The sequence below is a fragment of the Aspergillus brasiliensis genome (genome assembly GCF_001889945.1).
Source record: "Aspergillus brasiliensis CBS 101740 unplaced genomic scaffold ASPBRscaffold_6, whole genome shotgun sequence".
Classification (NCBI taxonomy): domain Eukaryota; kingdom Fungi; phylum Ascomycota; class Eurotiomycetes; order Eurotiales; family Aspergillaceae; genus Aspergillus; species Aspergillus brasiliensis.
In genome coordinates, this window is record NW_027137447.1 from 1,268,966 (window position 1) to 1,290,586 (window position 21,621).

At 49.4% G+C, this 21,621-nt stretch overlaps 6 protein-coding genes across 6 annotated transcripts; 2 read left to right on the forward strand and 4 right to left on the reverse strand.

The window, feature by feature from the left end:
* Window positions 1-21: 21 nt before the first annotated feature.
* Window positions 22-2,551, reverse strand: ASPBRDRAFT_30335 (Ras GTPase activating protein IRA2; the record flags this gene model as incomplete). The annotated part of the gene is made up of 4 exons (XM_067622765.1): window positions 22-182; window positions 251-2,093; window positions 2,146-2,279; window positions 2,347-2,551. 4 exons carry the CDS (start codon window positions 2,549-2,551, stop codon window positions 22-24), a joined length of 2,343 nt encoding a protein of 780 aa, XP_067479223.1.
* A 5,423-nt stretch (window positions 2,552-7,974) lies between these two features.
* On the reverse strand, window positions 7,975-9,426 carry ASPBRDRAFT_674809 (uncharacterized protein; the record flags this gene model as incomplete). The annotated part of the gene is made up of 3 exons (XM_067628900.1): window positions 7,975-8,498; window positions 8,645-8,727; window positions 8,787-9,426. 3 exons carry the CDS (start codon window positions 9,424-9,426, stop codon window positions 8,202-8,204), a joined length of 1,020 nt encoding a protein of 339 aa, XP_067479224.1. The 3' UTR covers window positions 7,975-8,201.
* Window positions 9,427-10,430: 1,004 nt separating this feature from the next.
* On the forward strand, window positions 10,431-11,356 carry ASPBRDRAFT_196103 (putative membrane protein; the record flags this gene model as incomplete). Its single annotated transcript, XM_067620937.1, has 4 exons — window positions 10,431-10,617; window positions 10,720-10,936; window positions 11,046-11,179; window positions 11,274-11,356. 4 exons carry the CDS (start codon window positions 10,431-10,433, stop codon window positions 11,354-11,356), a joined length of 621 nt encoding a protein of 206 aa, XP_067479225.1.
* On the reverse strand, window positions 11,158-14,071 carry ASPBRDRAFT_43366 (exosome nuclease subunit RRP6). The gene is made up of 2 exons (XM_067624978.1): window positions 11,274-14,071; window positions 11,158-11,179 (listed from the first exon to the last, which is right to left on the reverse strand). The coding sequence occupies exon 1, from the start codon at window positions 14,010-14,012 to the stop codon at window positions 11,655-11,657; it is 2,358 nt and encodes a 785-aa protein (XP_067479226.1). The 5' UTR covers window positions 14,013-14,071; the 3' UTR covers window positions 11,158-11,179; window positions 11,274-11,654.
* Window positions 14,072-14,233: 162 nt separating this feature from the next.
* ASPBRDRAFT_43367 (uncharacterized protein) lies at window positions 14,234-15,169 on the forward strand. The gene is made up of 4 exons (XM_067624979.1): window positions 14,234-14,393; window positions 14,456-14,493; window positions 14,549-14,619; window positions 14,679-15,169. Exons 1-4 carry the CDS (start codon window positions 14,353-14,355, stop codon window positions 14,769-14,771), a joined length of 243 nt encoding a protein of 80 aa, XP_067479227.1. The 5' UTR covers window positions 14,234-14,352; the 3' UTR covers window positions 14,772-15,169.
* Window positions 15,170-15,245: 76 nt separating this feature from the next.
* On the reverse strand, window positions 15,246-21,450 carry ASPBRDRAFT_55229 (mismatch repair ATPase MSH2; the record flags this gene model as incomplete). Its single annotated transcript, XM_067627363.1, has 8 exons — window positions 15,246-15,590; window positions 15,642-15,727; window positions 15,780-16,121; window positions 16,298-17,432; window positions 17,492-17,635; window positions 18,072-18,144; window positions 18,544-21,356; window positions 21,427-21,450. The coding sequence occupies 8 exons, from the start codon at window positions 21,448-21,450 to the stop codon at window positions 15,246-15,248; spliced, it is 4,962 nt and encodes a 1,653-aa protein (XP_067479228.1).
* Between the last annotated feature and the right edge of the window lie 171 nt (window positions 21,451-21,621).

A 21,621-nucleotide genomic window follows, 5' to 3' on the forward strand; every position in this document is an offset into this window, starting at 1 on the left:
GAGGCCATAGACGCAGTCTCTCTACCACCCTTTCTTTCGTGCAAATCGTTTGTTCAAGAGTAGAAGCACCTTCGAGACATTGAACTGGACGTACTCCAAATCCAAGTCCTCCTGGTTGTCCTTTTGCATTTCGAGCAAATCATCAAGCTTAAGATCCAGCTCTAGAAGACCACGAGCACGGCCTGGCAGTTGGATTAGCAAAAACAATTCTGGCAGTAGCAAAAGGCGGGGGGATAAGATTGTGGCTCACCTTTGTAATGCAGGCTGATAACAAAAGTGCCTGGCAAAGGACTCTTGAACATAAAGTAGATATTTGCGCGCCGGTTCTCCGGGACGTTACTCTTGCGAATGACACCTTCCTTTTCAAGCTGCTGGTGGGTGAACTTGTACGGTCCGAGCTCCTGGTGCTTCTGCTGTTTCCGCTGCTTGCCCTCGGACTGACTGCGGACGTTGTGGAGATACGACTTGTACGTTTCCAGCTGGCCCACCAAGTAGGCATTGTGGTCACGTATGGTGGCAAAGACTTCTTCCAATTTCTTCGTCTCCTTCAAGACATTCTCCTTCAAGGAGCCCAGGTACAGCAATTCCTGTTCAACCTCGTCCCGCAGGAGACTGAAGTCATCGGCACGTTCAATGACGCCCAATTTCATCAATTGATCGAGCAGTTCAATGGTACGGATTCCTTTCCGGACCATCACCGCATCGTTCTTTAGCGTCGCGGCCGTCTCCGCAATGAGATACAGTCGTAGCGGACGACGCACTGCTGGGTGTTTCGGAGGAAGAGACCGCAGAATCTGGACGAAGGTGGACTTGGCCTCCATGAAGAAGACTTCTTCTTGGGTGATATCCAAGGCGGCGGTCAAATCATCTAGAGAAGTCTCCCAGCGGCTGAACAGGGGCACTGTAATGGTTCTATTTTCCTTCCGGGGAACCTGTGGTGGCGCAGCACCGAGCTCCTGCAAGATTTCATTGAGATGGGAGTGCTGGTCCTGGGCCAAAGCCAAGCTGTGCTTCTCCAGCAAGGCGTGGGTGGCGTACATCTCGTTGAGGGTAATCTGTAATTCCAGGTCGCGCTTCGAGAGCGCAACGTAGTTATCCATTTCTAGGCTCTCGTAGAAGTCTTGCACATCGCACAGATCCAGCATGAACTTGTTAACGCGCTCTTTGTTTTGCTGGATGAAAGGCTGAAGCTTCGCCATATACGGCTCTTTGGCGTAAGAAGGCTTATTTGCCAAGTTTTGGAGCATCTTCGCGATCAGAGTCAACGTGCGCCGGGGTTTCTCCGTGGGCGTCGCATCAATCAGCATATACGATCGGGGCGTGACAATGGCGGGGTTAATGAAGCGAAGGAAAAAGAATCCTCCGATCAGGGTACAGATGGTCTGATCCTGAGCGTCCGGGTACTTGCGTCGGGACAGACTTCTGATCTGCTTGCATATCCACCGAATACCGTACGGAGTCTCATCCACGGACTCGATGATGGTGTTCAAGAAGCGGTTGGCATAATCGGTGAGCATCTTCAGTCGCGGTTCGATGATGGCCTGCACCTGCGCATTTGCCGCGGCATCTTCCGCCGTAACGGATCTTTGAAGATTTTCTGGCAATGAGCCCTGCTCCTCTTCGATCTGTTTCACCATGGTTTCGTACACCTTGAGCGGGTTGATCTCCAAGTCGACGTCGCGCAGCTCGATCAGGGCATTGATCTGGTTGGCAAGGACTTGTTTCAGATAACTCTGACCAGGACCGCGCCGGGTGTAGGTGGTCATCATGCGGGAAACAGGGGTATTCTGGCGCAAGAGTGACGAGTACTCCGGAGTGTTGTCAAACTGATAGGTGAGGACAGACTGAAACATGGTGAGTAGCAGGTGTTCTTCACGACTCTCATATTGATTTCCGTAAATAGTAAACATCACTGTTTGCAAGAGGGAGTCGATCTCGGACATAGAGACTAGGCGGCATAGGTGGGCGATGTGACGGGGTTCGGACTGGAGAAGGAAGAGAAGATTGCCGTATTTCTGAGTGCGCTCATCGTTAGGAAAGAATCCCTCCTGGGGATCTATGGCGTCGTCGAGGTGGCTGGCAACTTCGTTTTGCTGGTATGGTCAGGAACTATCCACGCGAGGCACAGACGGATCAATTTCTTACTTCTTCCAGAGCCATACGGTTTTGGATCAGCAGGGCTATCCGTGAATCCAAATACCGCACATCTTTTTCCAGGACGAAATTCTTCTTCGATTGAGTTGAAATCTTCGCCTTCAGTTCGCGCAGATATATTTGAGCTGACCCAGATAATGTCAGCAAGCGTGTCCAGGGCGAAAGAGACATCCACCAAATCCAATGACTAACCTCTCGCCAGATCGTCTGATATATCCAAGTCTCTGTCCTTCGCATTCATCGACATGTACAGCGCAGTGACTGACAGCCGCTTCGACTGGCGGAGGGACCGCGTATCGTGGGAAGACATGGTGTTTTGACGGGTGACAGGTTGAAAGGAAGATGACGAGGAAGTCGAGGCTCTTGAAGCAGGTTGTAGCATCGTAGCAACGGACATTATGTGCAAAAAAGGAGCGTGGAAAGGTGTGCTGGAATCGAGCAGCACACGATTGGGCGTGCAGGCGCGATATATGCGGGCGAACGATCAACCACAACGAGACCCGACACCTTCAATATCGCAATTATGATAATTCGAGCAGTAATCGCAGGTTTGCTGTCTCTATAAGCCACTGGTCATTTGGATCCAAACAAGCGAGTGCAGCGACACAACGCAGGTGTTCCAAAACCCCTTATCGGACGCGTGGGAAAGGTTGTAGCTGTAGAGGCGAACGAGCGATCGGAGCGAGCTCTGTGCACGGTTGGTGAGTTAACGGTGATGGCGACCTCGAGACGTGGACGCCGCTAGTCGCGTAAGAGAAGGTGTAAAAATAGGATGGGAAAAAAAGTAAAGGGCGATCGGAATGGAGGGTTGACGTGAAGCGGAAGCGCGATGGATGCGATCAACAGGAGGCGTCTCAGATACTGCCCGGCGGTTATAAGGGTTAACTTGGGAGAGCAGCAGGATGGGCGGTGGAAATAATTCCGAATTGGAGAGGGACGGAGGAGGTGAAGAGGAGATTAAAGAAATGGGACGTGGTATGGAAGAGGAAATTTCACACTGCCGAAGAAGGAAGGAGGCGCAAGGCAAGGATGGAGAGGATTAATTAATGATTGATGTGGAGAGATTGAGAGAGTGCGAGAGAGACTGGAGGGGAGGGGGCAGGCAGGAGGAAAGATATTCGGTCGGATGCACAGAGGAAAATCAATCCAAGCTACCTCTCAAGGAAGCAAGTACTAACCAACAGGGGGAAGGGATCGGAATGACAAGTGAATTAAGAAGGGAGAGGGGGATTCAGTAAAGAAAGTAATCAGGGAGAGAGAAAGAAGGTGCGGTGAATAAAAAAAAAATAAGTAGAGATCCCAATCAACCTTGTAGAATGCGGAAAGAAGGATATCGGAGTTGGAAAGTTGACAATGGTGATGGGGATGACGACGACGACCGAACAAAGAGGGTACCAATGGAGTATGGAAGTGGTGAAGAGTAGAGATAATCAATGATGATAATAATAAAATAAATAATGATCATTAAGGGAAGAAAAAGGGAAGAATTAAGAAGAATGGGTATTGAGGGCGGTTACTCCAAAAGATCCAGGAGAGACAAGACAAGAGGGAGGGGAGGAAAACTAAGGCACAGGATGGTTCGCGAGTGGACTAACGAGGGGAGAAATAAATCCGCTCGAACCCTCAAGACTACTACTAAGTAAGTACTAAGAGAGTCAATACGGCGTTATGGTTGGTTCAGGGTGGAGTTGGTTTCCGTGACTTGCAGCGGACGGGATGGAGGGCCAAGCAGGTACCACTGCCACTAACAAAAGATTCAAATTATCGTCAGGGCAGTTTGGCCTTGAGTACTCCTGCATCTAGTCTACACTTGCATCAACCTCAAGCTGTATTCTTTTTCTTCTTCTCGAATCGCTAATCTAAAGCGTTTGTCTTAGAAGTGACAAATTCTCCTACTGTATGTATCATCATTTCCATGTTTCTGTTTCTTTCTCTTTTCCCTAGTTTTCTTCTGAAAAGTGTCAATCAGGTGAGGACCACCTACCACTGACTAAATACGTATTGCATGAGACTATGAGAGGGGAGGAAAGGAAAATACTAGGGAACGGAGCACAGGGTGGCCCAACGGTTGAACGGATTACATGAAGGCCCTCTCTCTCCACTCAAGGCAGCCCCAGAGACCCATTGAACAAATTCCTGTTCCTGAAATTGGTCCCTACTTTTCTTGTCGGTCTGTCCCTCCTTCAGGGATTATTTCCTATTTTATTTGCCCACCCACCATCACTACCACCACCACCACCATCAGCACACGCCTCCTGATTTAATTTTCCAGGGACGGGCCAGTTCCAGCTGACTTTGACAGACAGACAGACGAGGTTGATTTAATCAATGCGTCATGACTGTCAATCCAAGACAAAGAACTTAGAGACATTCTCCAGGTCAGATGTTTTAGATATAATAGCCTATGCCTATGCCTATGCCCCCCCCATGGATGGAGAGAGAAATAAATTAGCGTTTGTTCCAATTCCATTTACCGCTTTGGGGTATTTCTTCCCCCTCCCTCCCTCTCCTTCAAACCTTGAAGTCCCTTAACATCTTCCATCAATGTATTCCACCTTGACTTCTGCAAGAGAATACTTTATCACCATCCAAACAACAAATAAATAATCTTGATTACTTATATACCTCATCCAGTAAATTAAATTAGTATCCATTTATCCATAAAAACATCCCGGATCGACCCCGTCCTCCAAATAATGATATCCGGATGATCGTCTGCCGCCGCGCTTTAAACCAGTCCTTGGACCGTCGTCGGATGGTCGCCCATGCAAGAAGACGCAAGGGGAAAAATCCAGCGGAGCCCACGGCTTGCACGTACCGTGACCGGGGGGGTGCAGGTATCTAGTTAGTAGATGGATATTTAGTTCGGAGCTAAGCAATAAAAGGCGACCCTAAGTAGTCTAACTAACTAGATGGATACAAGGTAAGTTAGAAGATAGAGACTAACTAACTAGCATCATTTGCAACAGTAGTAGCAACAACCAGACCCATTGTAAGTTTGTTACACAGTAGAAAAAAATAAAATAATAGATAGAAACCTAAGATGGTATCTTAATCTTCTTTTAGTGCATCAGCCCATCGCATGGCACATTCCCAAGGTTTTGCAGGAAAATGTTTAATTTCGCATGAGTTTATTAGTGCTGTAGATTTAGTTAGTCAGTTACTAACTCCGTACTATTTTCCCCATCCGTCCGCGCACTTTCTCTCTTTTTTACCCCTGGCCCAATGCGTCTCCGGTTCACGGGTACCTGAGTCCTCAGTCCCCATAGTCTGTAGTCTGTTGCCACCACCCACACACCACCCACCCACTCACTCCTCTCGGTAGAAGGGAAAGCAAAAAAGAGGGGATACGTACTGGGTAACGCGACGCGGCACTAACTAGTCTGAACTCTGAACTACTTGCTACTGCACACGCAACTGTGCAGAGAGACGATGAGAAGAAAAAGAAAATAAATTAAAAGTATGCACAGAATTTCAAGGTAAAGCAGATCAGTGCCATTTCAGCAGAAACTTTCTTGATTCACATCCATCGCATCGCTATTTTTGAGTTATAACCCCGTAGGTCAATCATCCTGTCATGGGCTCAAGGCAGCACACAAAATCCTGTAGGAGGGGAAGATCAAGAAAGAGGGGGGGGGAGAGGAGGCATGACTTGCTCCGTAGTTCGTTTACCTGCAGGAGCGACCACGCGCGCGCGCCCAAGTTCCAATCTAACTTTAGCCACAGTGGAAGTGCCTGAGACTGAGAGGTTGGTACCACCGGTTCACTAATCAGGGACAAGATTGGTTGAGACCGAAGTTGCCGGGGGCGGAGTACTCATATCTACTAGTATGACTGAATCTTAAAAAGGACCAAGTTTCAGATTTGCGCGATTCGAGTCATCCATCCATGGATTGGATGGAAGTGCATGTGTGGTACTCCGTTACCTGTAGTGGCTTTCATTTTAGTACGTACATTAGGTAGGCCGCCTAACAAGATCGATTGATTGTTTGCTTCGCGTAGGAGAGAGGATTTGAAATCTCGTGTGTTGAGATGGCGGTTTTTCATTGGCCTTTTCTTCTTGGTGAGGGGTCTGACTCTTTCCATTGGTTAGCTTCATACAAAGTTAGGGGACTCCAAACTTGTGGATTTATCTTCTTGTATGTAGCTGTAGTAACTATTCCCACAGTTGCTAATTAATCTGGCGCGCAGATTTGCAATTCTCGCGTAGTACAGGATCTAAAGCGTGTCTAGGAATCTGAGTCGGGTAATTATGTCGCATTAATGTGAGCGGTAATGCAAGCCTATGACGATGCAGCATTGCGATGCGAGACATTTGAGATACGATCAAAGCTCGGGGTGGGTAACTGTCCGAAATCAATGAGTGGCCCTGTCCTCGTGAGCGGGGGTCCATACTTACTTATCAGGATCGGCTATCTGCCAAGTTGGATTCTGCTCTTCGCATACCAGATAGACCTGATTAATATTGCCACTGGATTGTATCTAATTATCTGTTGTTCTTGGCCTGAACTTCTCGACAATAGATAGCAGTAAATAGCCGTGAATACCCTTGTGGCTTAAATTCTTGGTACTCAGGGTCAATGTATTATGCATGTAGATCGACCGGGGTTTATCATTCTTACCGGAAGGACTAAAGCCTCACTGTGCATACTGTTGGGCTTGGCAGGCATAGAAAATAAAGATTTTATAGTAGTAGGTATCTACTCACGCAGAAAGTGATAAATTATCCATAATTGATAGCTGAACAAGAAAAAAAGAAAAGGAAGTGGAATGCCTGTAATCTACATAATACAAATATCGGCCCTGCATGACTCGTGAAGCGAACCGTGAAATTGAAACACAGCATACTTACCGACTCAGATTTGGCTACTGTATCTAGATAGTAATAAAGAAAATCCCTCAGTTATTATTGATTTTTTTTCGAATAATAGTTATGACTCCTGTTAGAGAGAGCAACCGATGGAAACGATCGACATCAACCAACCCAGCCTCGCACAGATCCAAACCAGCAGTGACCATCTCGTCAGCGTCATCGTCATCATCGTAGCTCTTTTCTCCACAGTAATCACAGATCTAGATGAACTCGTATATTCATACTTCGAGTAAAATAAGCGAGCAAGAGGGATCGAACAGAACAGATCCTTTCACTAAAACATCCATGAAAAATAAATCCATGATTCCTCATATCCCAAAATTCTATTCTCGAATCCCTACACACCCCCTAAAGCAAAGAGTTATCCAAAAAAGCAAACCCCGCTCAAATCCCACCCTCCCCAATCAAGAAACAAACATAGATAATCAGCCCAACACCAACTCTAATATACGAAACTTCGATAGTCCGCACCTGTCAAAAGCAAACATCATCCACCACCCATTGCAAATCAGCGATCTACTTAGTTACCTCCTTGATGTCATGGATTCCTATTCCTGAATAATGAACTATTTAGCTGTTTCCCATAGGTTTACTATGTTAGTATCTTATGCATTACGCTTGCTTATGCACGTATGTACATACTAATCAGTCGTGTACCACCTTCACACTATTGTGGGGTCACACACATATACAGTATGCTGTACCGTGGTACATCCACTGTGACACACATATGCATGCAGGCAGGCAGGCTGCAATCTGTGCATTTATGCACCCCAAATTTCAGTGGGTGGTGTGTTGTCAGTGCAGGCTGTCTAGAGGTAGTATAGTAGGTCTAGTAGGTCTGGTTCTGTGGGGAGATGACATGTGTCAGTTGGTTTGGGGTAGATACTAGATAGGTACTAAGGTTCGAGCTATGAGTACTATGAACATAGGATCTACGATTAGTGTGGTGAATAATTGTCCTCTTGGTTTGTTAGTGGGAGGGCAAGAAAACGGGACTACAAGGGATAAGTCATATCTCAAAGCAAAATTGTATTAAGGTTCAAGTGAGCGTCTTTTCTAGCAGTCAGCCAGTAAAATAAAAGAAAACGACGAGCGATACCAAGATTGCTAGGCGATCTCAAGTCGTGATGAAGGAGGTTCTGCACGGTCATGCTGTTCTCTTGTGACTGTCTTAGTCCTCCATGTATCCCATGTCCCGCAACCGAGATTCATCCCAGATGAAGTCCATGTATTGCGGGTGGCCAGAACCGGAGTAGTATTGCTCGACACCCAGCTCAGGCTCTTCGGCCATATAGTCCCAGAGAAGGTGCGGGCCATTATCCTCCTCGAGGAATACAAATGGATCATACATCCTTTTGAGTGATGGGTCAGTGTCTGGAGAAAACTTCTGTTTATTATACTCGGGATCGCTGTTTGTTAGCTTCGCCCAGATGGCAGCCATAATATCGTCGCCAGCAGCCCTCCAGCACTTGAAGCGAAGCTGGTCTTCAGCATCCGTTCCCTGGTACCGCTTTTCGTCCAGCTTGCGCTTGAATGCCAGCCCTCCTTCCAACTGCGAGTAGGTTAGGGTTCAGAACACATTTTCAATCAATGTTGGGTCCAGAGCCCACTCACCAGATAGTTGCGACCTTCTTTCGCCGAAAAAGTGGAGAGCGCTTCCTGCAACTCTGCCTTAGAGAAATCGCACTTGGCATGGTCTATTGAATCGGTCAGTATTCCCGGTTTAGTATATGCAAAAGGCTGGCTAATCACATACCAAAAACGTGGAGGCGATTAGTCACTATGATCACTTGAAACAGCATCCAGCCGGTGAACTGTGCTAGGAAGTTCCTCCAAGGGACCCTAGCCTCCTGCCGCGTCATGTTATGGCGGGGGATGGTGGTCGTCGCCTGCAAGAGAATGTCATGTATGTAGATGGCACGTTGAACACGTAGCAATTCAGTTCGAGAAGCGAACCTTGACGTGTTCACTTGGCGCTCAATTGCGATTGCGGTCAGCTCGTGAGCATAATGTTGTACGAGAGCATAGAACCACAACATGCTGCGGGCCTGATCTTCAGGTACCTCCTGCTCCAAATCGGATCTGTGGGTGTTGTAACGGAGCAGCAGAGCCGTGGTGCCATACTGTTCGTACCACTCTGGATTAATCATGTCATAGTGCAGATATGCGTAGACTCGGATCTCCTTGGGAATGGTGTTGTACATAACATGTCTCATCCAAGTGGCACCATATGGTGCAATTCGCTGTAGCATTGAAGGGCAATCCTTTTCGATTAGAGCCTGCACTTCGACGGCTGGGATATCAATCAGAATGATCTTGTTTCGAACGTTTTCCGGAAAGTCTGAGAGACTTGGTCCAGTAACCTCCGGGTTCACTGCGGATTGACTTGAAGCCATTGTGTAAGCTGAAAGGAACTACCACGTTTGACGTAGGAGATTGTCGATGTTTGAGTTTTGCTGATTGCTAGGCGATAGAAGATTGAAGCTGTGTGCTGTTGGGGGAAAAGAGAGACCTCCATGGTTGGTAGTACTTGTATTTATATAGTTCGAGGAGGACTTAGCAGCATGCATTAGTCGAGGACATGGTAAGGAAATCTCCATCATGGCGACTTTCAAGATGGTAGTTTCCATGGTTCGTATCATTGCTTCTTGCGAGCAGCAAGAATCTTCTCATACACATTTCCAGTAGCTTTAGCTGATTGCGTCGGAACCAGCCCGACGTTGATATAGGAGTAAGAGACTTGCCCTGAGCGGTCCCCAAGGCATGGAAATGGCCGAAAGCAACGAGGTGCTAGCTTCGTCTTCGTGACAGTTCTGGCATTTTCAGGAATCCTTCTTCATCAAGAGAAGAACCGGTGCATGCCTCTTACAGGCACGGAAGAAGAGTCGCCGCCAGTCAATATTACTCAGTCAGGCGACTCTTCAATATTTACGTCCAAGCAGAGAAGGGAAAGCATGACGTCTCAGAATAGCCTACAGCATATCATTCAATACTAACGACCAAAACATTAAACTGGCCCGAAAAGTGGACCCAAGACACTTGAATGGCCATGAATCTCCCCGGACAATGCCCCCTTCACCCACCGGGTTGTACGAACCCCTGCACATTCCTGCATGAACCCTAATTTGTCTCCCGATAAGCTTAAATTCAGATCCGACAATGATGAGATAGACATGTCAATTAAGCCAGAAATATCACACATACGACATCATCAGCATATATTGAGAAAATGTTGATAGTTCCCCATTACCCGCAGCTATGCTTTCAGCCGCAATCACATGCCAATTTCCCACCTTAACGGAGTTGTATTTCCTCCGATCTCTGCACTGCTTCTCGTCATCACCACCACCACCCATCTTCTACACCATCCACCCTAGTACTGTAGTAGATTCAACACAAAATGCCCTCCCTCAGGACAACCTACCTAGTAACCTACAACACCATCAACGCCCTCCTCTGGCTCTACATCTTCTCATCAATTGCCCTCTTCCCCTTCCAATCCCCCCAAACAACCTACGCTACCCTCGAACCCTGGACAAGATGGACCCAAACAATCGCTATTCTCGAGATTCTTCATGCTAAACTAGGTAAGTGAAGCCTCGCTACCGAATCCTAATTCTCTACTATATTCTACTCAATCTCTCAAAACATTAAGAAACCCCAATTTCTGACATGAAAAAAAAGTACAGGCCTAACCCGCTCCCCCATCTTCACAACCTTCACCCAAATCTTCGCCCGCAGCGTCCAAGTCTGGGCCATCAACTACGCCTATCCTGAGACCTCCAGCCCTTCTCCAGCATACAAGTACATGCTGCTGGCATGGTCATTCGCAGATGCAATCCGGTATTCTTATTTCGCGGTTCTGAGTGCAGGTGCTCCGGTGCCGAGTTTCTTGAGGTGGTTGAGGTATGTACCATCCATCCATCCATTCCCATAGTTACTCCATTCTGCTTTAATTCCTATACACAACAGAAATGAAATTCAATGAAATAAAATGAATTAATTGTTCTCCAAGATACTCCCTCTTCCTCATCCTCTACCCCATCGGCATCGGAAGTGAATGGTGGCTCATGTTCCAGGCGCTGCGCGTTACGAATAGCCTGCCTGTTCAACTGCTGTTTGTTTTCTTTTTGGGTCTTTATGGTCCTGGTGAGTTGTTTTCTCCCCACCCCTATGAATATTGATGGGTGGATGGTGTAGGGTGGTGGTAATGTGCTAATGCATTGTGTGTTATGTGTTTTAGGTTCGCCTATGATGTATTCGTATATGGTTAAACAGAGGCAGAAGACTTTGGCTGGTGGTAAGGAGAGGAAGGAGAAGAAGTAAGTGGTTGGTAGGTTGGTGTGTAGGCAGGAAGTGGTTGGTTAGTTATGCTGCAGGAGATGGCTGTGGCTCTGGTATGGTAATGGTCTGAGCTGAGCTACGCTATTGATTACTACTATTGACTATTGACCTGGATAGTTTCGAAACTAGGATAAACTGGACTAGATAAAATTGAATTGAACTTAAATTCTAACCCGGGTATCGCTATGCATTTACAAACACTATGTCCATGCCCATGCTTTTGCGCACCATTCCTTTGACCAGGAAACAACACCCCCTCCCATCACACACATTCAACACATCACCGGAACGTAAACGCTTTTCCGGCAGTCTCGCGTTTCTGTTTACGCACTCCCGATGGGGCATCGAGCACCTTAGCATAGGGGTTATAACGACGCCTAGATGGGAGCCCCGAAGTAGCCTTGGGGTTGGCATTGAACACAGAGGCAGCGGACTCGTAGTTGAAGGGGGCCTCCTCCTCTTCCTCTCCTTCCTCTCCGTCCTCATTGGAGGCAGTCTCGGGCTGTGCTGCAGACTTGTTCTTCTTCTCCTTGCGGCGCTGTTTCTTGGATGGCTTGTCTTCAATGTCCAACGAGGAACTGGCGTCGGTAGTGGGGCCGTCGATTTCCGATGACGCGGACTGCTCAACCGTCTCTGCGGGCGCGGCCTTGCGCTTACGTGGACCGCCCATTTCCTTGACCGTGAAGTACTTCTTCTCGTCCTCCTCTTTCTTTTCTTCCTTGACGGCCGGAGCAGATGTGGCCGGTTTCGGGGTTTGAGGCTGAGCGGGGGCGAGTTTTTCGCGGGCTTCGGAGACGGTTTTAGGCATAGGCGGGAGAGGGAGGGAGAGACGGAGAGCTTCGGCTGAGGCAATGGCGGAGTATTCGGGAACTGTGGGAGGTTCTTGCGACTGCAGCACGGAACCCCAGAATTGAGAGACCTCGTAGCGGGAAGCAGTGGGGAAATTGGTCTCCTCTGCTGGAGGCGGGGATGAGATATCGACTGCCTGTGTCGCCGGCGCGGCTGGTGTACCCCTGGTTGGCTTGACATACACGTCACGCCAATCAGGGCCATCAGCACCCTCAGCCTTCGCCTTCGTGATGACGTTCAGGAGGTCTACAGCGCGGTTCTGGACAATTGGTGTCACGGGCGACAGTGTCCGGAACAGGGTACCCAAGTCGAGTGGCATAGTGTGAGCGACCCTGAAGAGAACGTGCTTCGGGAAAACGCACTGCACGCCTTCGTCTTCCTCTCTGGCAACCTCATCGCGCCACTGATGTACTGCTTTGAACACAGCAAACTGTTCCCTGTTGACCACGACCGAGTTGCGAGAAAGAAGGTCGTACCAACCGCCCGGTCCTTGTCCAGTAGCAGCATCATAAACAGGGCGCTCGTATACTTGCAGGGCTTCCTTCTTAGACTGCTCCAAGACGTAGTCGATAAGATTGTTGTCGGGTAAGGAGTTTTCGACAAGTTCGTTGCGCAGGTGGTCGTAGATGTGAAGGAGGTAGTGAGTATCCGAGCGAGCGTAATCGAACATGCCTTCCGGGATTGGCCGAATGCGCCAGTCGGCCATCTGGTAACGTTTGTCGGCTTCGAAATTGACGAACTTCTGCAGCAGGAACTTCAAGCTGCGTTTGGGGTAGTTCAACGCGCAGGCAGCATGGTATGTATCGAACATGCCAACGACATACAGCCCCAAGTCGCGCTGAAGCCAGATCATATCCATCGAGGATCCGTGAAGCACCTTGAGGATGTTGGGATCCGTAAACACTTCGTTAAGAACCTGCAGCTCCTCCCTCCACGGCTTGAGCGTATCAACAACCCAATCCTTATCCCGCGTACTGATCTGCATCAAAGAAACAAGACCCTGATACGAGTGCACATCGTGATGCTCCAAATCAATCGCAATCTCCTTCGCAGCCTTGAGCTCCTCCAGCATCTCCTTCACACCTTCTTGAGTATCCACGAATGTCGCCTTCGTCGACTCCCAGGGCTGATAGTCCACAGGCGGCGACACATTGTACGACGAAGCGGGGAACTTCGCAGCACGAATCTCCGTCTCGTACGGATTGACATAGCCGACGGCGGAATCGGACAATTTCAACGAATCCTTCAATGGAACGATGGCATGTGGCTTCGTCTTAAGCAAAGGCTTAAAGGGCGCAGTATCGGTATTGTCGGCCTTGCGGTCAAACAGCAATTGCGGCTTAGGGATCTTCGACGGGCCGTAGTCGTAAATAGTCGGGAATTTGGCGGGTTGCTTCTTCGCAGCCTTCGCAGCGGCAGCGGCAGCTTGATCTTGTTGCGACGGGCTCAGTTTCTTGATTACTCCAGTGAATTCATCCAAACACGCGTCGGCCTTCTCCAGAAGCGCATCGATAACATCCACGACGCCGCGCCAATTGTCTTCGAGGGAATCTTCGTCGTCCAAGGTCGGCGCGGATACATCGGTCCCGGCGGTGGCGGCTTTCAAGATAGACGAAGTGAGCGACAAGAGTCGGCTGCTCTGCTCGTCCAGAGAATCGGAAACCTCCGCGTTGGAGGTGCGATGGAAATCGAGGTCTTCGGCTGAAAGTTGACCGGCGGTGCGCGTCACCTGCATCAGGGACGACTGCACCTGTTGCTGGAACGAACCAAAATCTGCTGCGGAATCCATGTTGAGAAGCAGAGACCAGACAGCAAGACCCGTTGGACTCTGGCAGCAGCAATGGTAACTGGACTTGTCTCTCCAGGATAAGAAAAAAAAGCAGTCGGAGGTGGAGAAATCGTCGCGCCGGTTGATGCTGACCGCCTGCTTAAATTGTACTAGTGATCATCACGAGTTGATCTCGACGATGGATTACATAAGGTGCAATGAAGATGATCTCAACAGAGAAGCAGGTTTCATTTACATGCACTCGAGGATATCGACATCTAGTCATAGACAAGAAATAGATCCATCTGTCTCGCTCCTTTGGTTATTCGTGGAAGAATTTGTCCAATACATCTGACCCAAGATGTCAGCGTCAATCGCCCCCGAGTGCAATGATATTAAAGAGTACGACTCGTTCACCAGCACGCCTCAACACATTTCCCAAACTCAACTGACAATATGACTAGAAAATACGATACATGCTTCCTAAAATGGTACAGCGAAAGTAAGTCTCATATGCCATCCCTCAAGCAAGCGTATAACTCACCAAAGGTCCGCAGAATACCTCCGTGGCAACACCGCCTCCAATGATTGCGAGGAGCTTTTCAAGAAGTACAAGGCTTGTCTGAATGTACGACCCAGACAAACACAGCTCTTCAGCTAGCTACCCTTACTAACCTTGTCTCAAAGCTCGCACTGAAAGAACGGGGTATCGACACGATGCTCGATGATGCTCGCAAGAGTATGAAGGACGGCGAAGCTGAATACACGCGGAAAAGCTGATCCGTCGTGTTCATAACTTTACTGTGATCTCTTTCGCTTCGTCCTTCTCTTTTTCAGATGATCCGTTGCATTAGGGATGTGGGTTCTAATGACCATCTCCCCTCCGACTATATAGGGCCAGCCAACAAGGCCCACGAATCCCGCCGAGCAAGCACCCATCTCGTCTCATATTTGTGCCGTATCGGGCTCTTCCAATCGGGCATTGCAAGTCCGAGCGAAGAACGAGTCTATGATTGTATTATTATTATTATTATTACATGTCATTTTGGCGTTTGGGTGCATCTCATTAGACGCTTTTGCTATCATGGCAGGAGTTTACATTGTGGCATCGAGCAATCTTGTATCTAGCTAGGTTATACTACATATGAAGCGTACATTGAAAGTTTACACTTGGTTTTGCAATCTGACTGCTCTATATCGTGTATCAACATTATATACTAACATCATATTATTTAATGCGACATGAATCATGTACTATCGATGCCCTCGCCTTCTCAACTCGCCCTGCCCAAACGCCCCTGGAACCTTCAGGATCCCGTTCGCGGCCGTGCCCATGCCACCAACCATGGACGAGGAGCTGCTGCTACTACTGCTGGTCTTGCGAGGCTGCGTCAGCATCGACCATACTTCGGTCATGCTCGCCCGACGCGCTGGAAGCATGCTGTACTGCATGCCGTACAGGTTGCGACGGTGGATAGGAGGCACAAAGCGGCCAGTCACTAGGCAGAAGATGACCTGTGGGGAGAGGTAATGTTTCCGTAGGCGGTGACCCAGTTGGAAGTACTGATCGAACATGGCACGGAGAGTAAGAGGAATAGACTGTCCAGGTTAGTGTTTGATGACTTAACTAACGGGAGAAGGGTTGCTAACCTCAAGGTGAATATAAGGCACACTGACGCTCGACTTGCTTGTCGAGGATTTGTCGTGCTCTTCACGAAGTTCGAAACGTATTCCACCTGAGCATGTAATTAGCTACTTAGCCTTCGAGGAGGACAGGAATTAACACACCTGGCAGTCTCCGAGAGTCCTTGACTCTGAGCATCAATGCAAAAAGTGGAAAGTGGTTCAAGAAGGCCAAGCAGGTATCGAGCGCTGCCTTAAGCGAAATGATCAACATCCGCGCACTCGCGAAGGCGAGATAGAAGACGATAACGGTGGGAAGGAGGAAGAATAGAACGGTGAACAAGATGGTTCCAAGAAGTAGTTGGTCAAGATCGTAATCGCATGAGTCTATACGGTTGCGAAGCACGTTTCGCTTCTTGCCGCGGAAAAGATGGAAAAGAGAGATAATGATGGTAAGTTGCCAGTTAAAGATCCGTGCAGATGCGATATAGAAGGAATAGATATGCACTGTTAAGATAGATATGAGGTCAGAAAACAGGGCAATTGGCATGCTTGCCCCGGCGAAACTGGAACAGCCGACGACGTATATGATATGTGGTAGGTAGGGTTGCAAATTGGCGATGCAAGCTTCTAAAGGTCAGCCTATATCAAACAGTGAAAATGACTGAAGGATTGAAGCTTACCTGCCCAGTTTTCGATGACCCACAAGAAAAGGTCACCCAAGAACGCGGCGAGTTCATTGTTGAGCTTAAGACCAGCCGGCCAGTCCATGAGCCAGGAAATAGTACCCTGTAGCCCTTCCACTGTATAACCTGTCAAGATATAACTGATCTGAAAGGCCACCCAATTGGCGTTGTCGATAATGTATGACCCCAGTGCGATGCCAATAATCACGTCGTTGGCGACGAGCCACAAGCTGTTGTAGAAGCGAATGTAGTCCGGATGACTCGTAGTCACACTCTCCCAATTATCTTTCCTCTGGCGTAGTTTCACATATTGTATTGGCCAGTAACAGAACTGTTGGAGTCGAATATCCACCTGCTGGGCTGTCGCAGAGATGTCTTTCAGAGCAGCAGCATCAGGTCGAGCGCGCCATTCCAGAATTTGCAGGACAATCTCTGCAATCGTGCGATGGAAAACAAGCCCAACAATAAATATGCGGGTAATTACAGGCCAGATCCATTGCCAGAAAACATAGGACACCCCGAGGACGAAGAGATCCCACAGCGTAGTAGCAGATTCTACAACCCGCTCACCCACACTCATGCTTCTCTTAATGCGGATGCCCACCAAATGGCTATTCTTCTCCATAAGCTTTCCCATCTCATATGCGCAGTTGACCTGGTTGATGATGAGGGGAAGTGCCTGTTCTTTAGACGACGGGACATGTTTGACTACCGTGTGAAGCTTCAACTTCTCCACCAGCAATCCGGCCTGAGCCTTGTCCGACTCCTCCTCAGTATCGATCTTGTCCGACACTGCATCCGACTTATCTGACCCGAACACCTTGTCGCCCAATGCCAAAGAGATCGGTTCCAGAGACATATACTCCATCCGGGTCGGATGGGGCCGATGGAACATGATAACCTGGACAGAGAGGTTCGTTTCCTGCGGGCAGAAGATCCGAGGGACCTTGCCCGATGTACTTGTAGTAACATAAAGATGTGACGGATTGAAGGCCGTTGGCGGATCTGGCGAGTTAGTTGATCCTAGAACATGCATAGCCGAGCGTCCACATAAAGCGAATATCCGCACGATAGGATGGGGACTATTGCGGAAGAGTATCCCCGCCCGCAAGGCGTTATCGACATTCCGGGGCTATTGATGTTAGCTGCCTCTCACACACATCATGAACGCCGTAAATCCCAGATTATTACCTCCACATCTTCCAAGACCGTCAGAACAAAAAAGTCCAACTCTGAATTCCGCCACCCAACAATCACTCCTGGCGCCGATGATCGGGGAAGATCGTATGGCCAAAATACCCGTAACAACCCATCGCTCATGAGCATATTGACATCCTCCAACCGCGATCAAAAGGAGCCTCGACGGCGGAGTTGTTCGCGAGCGGAGACGCCCAGGTGTACGTATCGAGGGTGCTAATCAAGAATATTAGCATTATCCCGGACTCATGGCTGTATGGCCGTTCCGCAACAGCACGGCAAGCCAGCCACTGCGATATAGCATACCAATTCACCCTCAGTCGCAGCTATATGGTTGATAGGAAGAATAAGAAGAAAGAAGAATACTGATAAAAGGAGGAAACCCTTTGCTGTCCGTGTCTATTGCCGAGAGAAGAAGTTAGCCCGTCGTCGTTCGGATACCGCGATTGCGCGTAGGAACAAATAGCAGAACGAAAGCATACCACAACGCCGTGATCCCACGCGAATATAGCCAATTCGTACAGGCGAGTAACAAGGTCCCACCTCGCGGTGATGTAGCCCGCTACGAAGATACCGAGAGTGAGGATGGAAAAGGGGTGCATGAATCAAGCTGTCCGGCGGGTGGTCGCTTCAGTCTGCGCGCATTGCTGAGGGGAGTGAAGAGGGCTGGAGGTGGAAGCGGAATTGCCGAAAAAGAGTGACGATCGCACAAAACAGGCTGGCGAGTCATACAAGAGGAGATCAAAGACAATGAGAGCTTCTGAATCCACCGGCAAGCTGAAAGTCCTAGGTGCGGAGTGGGCGATGGGAAAGATGCGGACCGCAACCCGTCTAGATCTCCGCGGTCACACGTGACTGCGTATACATCTATGCTACCATCAGATGAAGAAATGAGGCATGCTTTTATATTGCGCGCTTTGAACTAGACTTAGATAAAGAACTATTTCTATACCGATACCCATTGACCCATGAAAACATACATATGATCCCATCCCGAACTCCTAGCTGCTATAAATCCGAAATGGCAGGAAACCTATACCCATGACTACAAAGCTTTAATGCCCTGGAACACTTTGTTCGCCTGCAATTTCGGATCACTGTTGACAAGATCGCGCATGATCTGGCGCTTCTCTTCCACTGTCAGGTCCTTGCCAGGTGCCTCAATTGCTTCCTTCCATTTCAGCAACATGTCTTTGAGGAGAGCACTGCCCTCTTCAACCTCTTCCTGGGAGTATTTGTCCAGTGACATTTCCGACTCTTGTCCCTGTGCTCCGGATGAAGTGAAGTCCTCGAGCTCGTCCGCCTTCTGTCGCGCCATGTTGACCACCTTCTCCGGGAAGCGGACCAATTCAGCGACGTGAATACCAAAGGACTGGTCGCAGATGCCCGGCTCGACGCGGTATAGCAGCGTAACCTGATCTCGCTTTGAGTCTTTGCTGTCCTCATTGCCCGTGCCGTCACCAATGAAAGCCACTACATGTAGGTTCTTGGCTGACTTGGGGTACCGATCGGCCAGGGCCGTCAATTCGTGGAAGTGGGTTGCGAACAGGCCGAAACAGCGAATCTCAGTGACGATGTGCTCCGAGATAGCCCATGCGAGACCGAATCCGTCGTACGTACTTGTTCCGCGGCCAAGTTCATCGATGATGATTAAGGACTCCGAGGTCGCGGACTTGAGGATGTTCGAGGTTTCAAGCATCTCCGCCATGAAAGTCGACACACCCTTGAGCTGCGAGTCGCTCGCACCAACACGAGCAAGAATGCAGTCGAAAATAGTCAGCTCCGCCTCAGAGCATGGCACGAAACAGCCGGTCTGGGCCATCAGCGCTATGACGCCAATCTGCCGGATATGGGTCGATTTACCACCCATGTTGGGACCGGTAATGATCAGGAAGGAAGACTCATCGCGAACGAGAGACACGTCGTTGGTGATGAAAGAGATGTCATCCTGCATCTCCATACAAGGATGCCGGGCCTCCTTCAGGATAGTGTTTCCAGTACCGCGCGGGTGAATCTTGGGACGAACATATGGTGTAGGGGCATGTACAGCACAGTGCGCGAAGCTCACTATGACATCGAGATGAGCCAGAACGCCAGCAAGCTGCTCCAGGACAGGGCAGTAGGAGGCAGCCACACCGACAACCTCGCTAACCAGACCAGTCTGGGTTCGATTGTAGTTGGAAGACAGCTGGTCGTGCTCGCGACGGAGCGCCTGCATTGTTGAAGTCGTAAAGTAGACACCGTTCTTCTGAGTCGAGCACTCTTGGTACTCTCTTTTGTTGCGGATACAGCCCGCCTCGTTGCGAGTCAATCGGAAGCACCAACCATGCACACGGTGATTCTCCATGAACAGCTTCTTCTCGACTTCTTGGTCCAGGTCCCGGCCCACACGACGGTGTTCCACGTCCATATCGTGACGCAGTTTATCAAGTTTCTTGCGAATGATGCGCAAGCTCTCGTCGAACTCCGGCTTGATGATGAACTCGTGGTTCTCCAACGCATCCAGATCCACTGTCGTCTCAACCATCTCCTCCAGCTTCGCCAAGTTGTCCGAGTGACTGCGCAGCTTAGATGTATACTCCGCTTCCAGAGGCGTCTGGTACTGCTCATCCATAACATTCTCCAGCGACGCAACAAAGCCCGGCAGACGAATGGCGACCTGATAAACACGCACGACATCCTCCAATGTCGCCTGCTTTCTCTGAAACCGCTTCGCCAAGCGATACAAATCCGGAATCGAGCGCAGATGCTCCTCCTGCATAGTCTGCCGAAGTTCCGTATCCATCACAAACGACTCCACCAACTGCTGTCTCTTCTCGATCTCAACCTTATCCATCAACGGCTGCTTCAACCACTGCGCCAGCAACCTGCTCCCCACCGGCGTCTTACAATGATTCAGCAACCCAAACAGACTCATCGACTTAGATCCGTCCCGCGGACCCGGCATAAGATTCAACGCCCTCAGCGCCGACGCATCCAGCTTCATGAACTGCGAAAGATCATGCTGATACAGACGAAACTGACCGAAATTGGACGGATCCGTCATAACGCCCAGATACTTGATCAGTGCCGCCGCAGATCCCATGGCCAATTTCAACTCAGTCTGCGGCAGTGTCCCCGCAGACCTCTCATCCCTCAACAACCTCGTCAAATCCTGCTCGATATCCCTAACCCCAAAATCACCACTCTGCCTCTCCGACACCGCAATCCCACAACTATCCATGATATTCCTCACCTTCCCCAGCTCCACATCCTTCCTCCCCGCATCCAGCTGCACAAGACACTCCTTCACCCCCAGCTGAATGACCAACGACTCCAGATTCGAATAAACATCATTATCCAGAAACTCACTCACCCCCAACTCCCTAACACTCGCATCCGCAAAACAAACCCCCACACTCCTGGCCTCTCCGGCCTTCGCAGATATCTTCACAGCCAGAATAATCGGCGCCCCAGTCTCAATACTCAATCCACCGACACTCCCCAATTCCTCTTCCACATCCTGCAAATTTCCCGGGCTTGCCTGCTTGATGAGCTTCCACTGTCCGCCGCGCCCGCTGGCAGAGCCCCAGATCTCCACTCGCCGATTAAGCCGGAATAGCGCCTCGCGCAGGAAGTTGCGGAATACAGTCACGCTCATCGTCACGGAGGGTAGGCCGCCTGTGTCGCTGCGGCCGAGGTTGCGGATCACGGAGGTGGTTTTGTAAACGGTGCGGGCGATGAATTCGGCTTCTTTGCCGTGGGCAGAGTACCAGTCTCCGCGGTCGAAAACTCGAATAGTCTCATTGTTGTTGTTGTCGTTGTCAGAGGAGGAGGAAATGGAGCGGTAGAAGCGGATGAAGCCGACTTCGTCGTCCACCTAGACAGTACGATTAGTTCCATGTTAGCCAATTTCTGTCTTTCGAATTCCTTAGGGAGGTAGAGCTTACCTTGAGATCTGGTCGAGATGACATGGTGCTTTAGTCTGTCTCCAACGAGGAAAGAGACTTGTGCGCCTACTTGTCGGTCGTTGGAGGGGATGGGCTTAAAGCTGAGCTGCGGATACTTAGTTGATAGGTATGGCTGCCGACGCGCTGCGGGAAACGCGGTCACGTGCATACGCGTCCGCGCGCCGGGTTAATTAA